Raw genomic sequence first — 3,822 nt, forward strand, 5'->3', positions numbered from 1 at the left:
TTCTAATTTTGTGAACAGCACCTGTACATGTACAAATTTAGACTCTTACACATACAATGATTCTGACAGTTCTCTTACCCAATAACAGATCACTTCAAGTATGTAAGGTATGTCTTTCCTGCAAATACAAACATTAGAAGAAGTCATCTTTAAGAAAAGATACCTTCCTTTTATTGTCATTCTACAGCAAACAACAAAATTGAGCAGCAATATGCCGGTGTTGCATATCAAATTTTTTTCTTTTATTAAAAAATACTGCACCTAAAATAACAGAATTGTACTTTAAAAAGTCTAAAAACATAGTAAAGTAGAGTAAATCAAAAATTTACATTTGGTTATAGGGAGACCAAGAAAGTGGCCTCTGCACTCACTAAAGGCCTCTTCATGCTCCATCCGAAGCTGACCGGATGATGCGCCACGTCACGTGGTTGTTCAGAATTCATTTTCTCACAACTTTCATAGCTTCAGTGACACACAGAGCCGAGCTCCTGGGAAATCCCTCCCACTACTTAGGGCTGGGCAGTATGACCTCAAATTCATATCACGGTATAAACTGAATCCCTTCATGGTAATGGTATATATATATCGTGGTAGAAAATGATCATAAAAAGCAAAGATAATGTAATTTTTAGAGCCTTTTTTTTTCAGAAAACTGTAATCTTAATCAAACCCAGTATTTTTGCTGTAGTGCAAATGAACATAGAAGTATAAAAGAATGTTTTTTATAAATTGCAAAACAGCTTCAACAACAAATAAAACATTTCTCAAATTTTCAGCAATATGAAAATAGAGTGAATGTTATAACCAGTACTTCAAGTAAAATTAGTCATTTAGACATAAAAACATTCTAAGTTGCCTTAAGTGTTATAGGACACTTAAGGGGCTTAAGCTGCACATAGTCCTGTCATAAAACAATTTCAGATAACTAAAATAAAAGTGTGGTGAAGCCAAATAAATGTAACATCTGCCTGCCATACAATGAGCCTGCTGAACATATCAGCTGCTGCTCTGCTGCGCTCTCATCTTCATCATAAGAGCAGAACTGTTACTTTAACGAGATGGATTTATGACTGAACGAACGTCCACATCTTTATCATCTCTGTGGGTAACAATACATAAAAACAAGTTTTTTCTCTGAGAACTTGGTTGTGAAAAAACTACTGTTGTTAAAGCTTCTCTCTGCACGATGTGCGGGGAGGGGGGGTGATCCCAACGTAACTTTTCTACAGCGGGAGGGGCATTTATTCTCTCTATACATGTTTTAGAACGCTATATTTCTTCATTTATTTTCAGAATATTTTGAACTCCTCATGCTCAGTTGTCTCTGCACTCGCAGCCCTGTTGACACAGGTGTGATGACCTAACTTATGACAGGACGATAGAGGGTAAATTTCTACCGTAGACCAACTTTATACCGTTTCTACCGTCTATCACATAAACCGRACAGCCCTACTGCTACGGTATTGTCACTGCACAGGGTTTCTTCCCACTGGAGTCTACAATGCAGAAAAAAAATCAGAGACCCACCACCTGATGTTATTTGTCCACAAATGTCTCTGTTAAAGCTCCACAGTTTTTATCAGACAGATTCCTCCGTGCACAACGTCTGTGTTTCCTCCATCCATGAGTTTCTGGCCATTTGATTATCTTTATAAATGTATGCTTCCGGGTAGCCTACAACCGTCTGCTTCTGGAAGAGCCTTTTTATTTTTTATTTTATTTTATTTTTTTAATTGGTTGAAGCAAAATGCAGCGTCCAAGCACTGTCAGCATAACAAACACTCCCACAAATGTCTGACAAATCACACATTAGGTTCCTTATGTGGAGGGGGTAAAAAGTTCTGCCGGTGGGTTGTGACAAAAGGGGTGGACAGAGTCGACACTGAGAACACTGGTGATGTAATTTTTGTCATGAACCTGTGACAATCCGAGACGATTTTGGCAGTTCAGAGGGAGTGTGAAGTAGGCTTAAGTAGGAGTTTCATACTTTGTCGGCATAGTTGGTCCAAGACATGATTGGTCAGATTGACAGTGGGGTTTGAAGAAGGTGGGGGGCAGAAGGGAGTAGCTTGGTTGAGTTGGGCAGGAAGTAACATGTTTTTTTAAGTATAGAGATTAATTTTAGTCATAACTTGAGACAAGAAGGTGCTAGCTGCACAACATTTGAAGTCAATAAATTATGTTTACATGTTAACACTAATTTTTGAGACATTGGACCGCATGCAAGAACATGTTCGTATTCTTATCCTAAATTTCTCTTACTTTTGTTCGGATGAAGGGTTCGTATGAACATGTCACGTCAGATTCAACAAACTCTTCTACCTTCAGGAAAAGTGTGTAAATGAGTTGCCTAAACCGCCAACCCCTGTGGGTTTGAGACCTCAGGTCTCATCAGAACAATAAACTCTCTAAAAGGATAATAAAAGGTTAATAATGAATCACCCCCATAAAGTCACATGTAAACCTGACTTTCCCTTCAGAGATTTGGCCAGATCCTCTGGATCTTTTGATATTATGAACTGTAGYTGGTGAAATCACTAAATTCTTTGCGATTGTATGTTGAGAAACGTTGTTCTTTAAATGATTGGTCTAGGATGGGGTGCCCCATTCTTACTTGTGAACGGCTGAGCCTTTCAGGGATGCTCCCTTTTACCCAATCATGACACTCCCTTTTTTCCAATCAACCTGTTCACCTGTGGAATGCTGAATTGCAAAAAACTGTTATCCATTTGAACATTAAGTACAGTATCTTGTTTGTAGTATATTCAATTGAATATGTGTTGAACGGGATTTGCAAATCATTGTGATCTGTTTATTTGTTTTACACAACATCCCAACTTCATTGGGATTGGGGTTGTCCTAATGTTTATAGCTAAAGAATAAATTAATCTAACAGCTGTTTGGTCAGTCTGTATTAGTAGATGCTACAATGTCTGGATGTCTTTGAGTCTGTCAGCTGTGCAGCAGTCTACATCCGGCTGTTTTCTCTTCTTCCTGTTGTAATATTGTCAGGTGATTAGTAGAAAGCTGTATTAGTTTTAATGGTGATGAGCTGAAAACCATAAACTTCTTAAATCAGGAATTCTGTAAGCATAAAAAAACAACCTGTCCTAAAATAAAAACCCCTTTTTAGTCATCCTTAATAAATGTGACTCACTCCCATGTGATTTGTTTTATTCTTCCAGAGGCAAATTATTTATCTATTGATTTACTAAAAGCTCTCTAGCTCCTGTTGAGCCTTTAACTTTGTCATCTGCAGCACTCATATAATAAACACAGACAGCTAGAGAATTTTCTGGATGTTGGAAGTGAGCTGTGATGCATTAGAAGAGAGGGAGAAGCTAAACTCCCTGTGAGTTAGATGCTGATGGGCGACAGAATGCTGTGTAAAATTAATAATAGTGACAATACAGTCATTTATGATATCACACAAGAACAAATGTGAAATATTTACTTTATGACCTGATCTAAACACACAGATGCTTTTAATATGAATAACATCAAGTGAATGTAAACTTATGACCCTCTAATATTTGATAACATTTGTTTAAAAGGGGGAGGAGTGCCAATTCCATCCATGTCTGGTGTCGTGGCTGCTCAACCCCAGACGGGGAGGAGCTCAGAGGACCGCTACGCTGCATTGGCTGAGTTAGACAACGAGCTCGGCTCCTTTGCCTCCACGGGCAGCGCCGTGCAGGGGTGAGACATCTGTGCACAGACACACACATGCAGCACTGTGCAGGGGTGAGATATCTGTGCACACACACACACGCAGCACTGTGCAGGGGTGAGACATCTGTGCACAGACACACACATGCAGCA

At 39.0% G+C, this 3,822-nt stretch overlaps 1 protein-coding gene across 3 annotated transcripts in view; it reads left to right on the forward strand.

Annotated features, from left to right (window-relative positions):
* The window catches only part of agfg1b (ArfGAP with FG repeats 1b), a 19,219-nt gene that overhangs the window by 7,412 nt on the left and 7,985 nt on the right, over positions 1–3,822 (forward strand). For all 3 annotated transcript variants that reach the window (XM_014033893.1, XM_014033895.1, XM_014033894.1), the window contains one exon: positions 3,555–3,699. In XM_014033893.1, coding sequence (XP_013889347.1) covers positions 3,555–3,699 — 145 coding nt within the window. The remainder of the gene's footprint in view (positions 1–3,554; positions 3,700–3,822) is intronic.

The sequence above is a fragment of the Austrofundulus limnaeus genome, unplaced genomic scaffold (genome assembly GCF_001266775.1).
Source record: "Austrofundulus limnaeus strain Quisiro unplaced genomic scaffold, Austrofundulus_limnaeus-1.0 Scaffold1886, whole genome shotgun sequence".
NCBI lineage: Eukaryota > Metazoa > Chordata > Actinopteri > Cyprinodontiformes > Rivulidae > Austrofundulus > Austrofundulus limnaeus.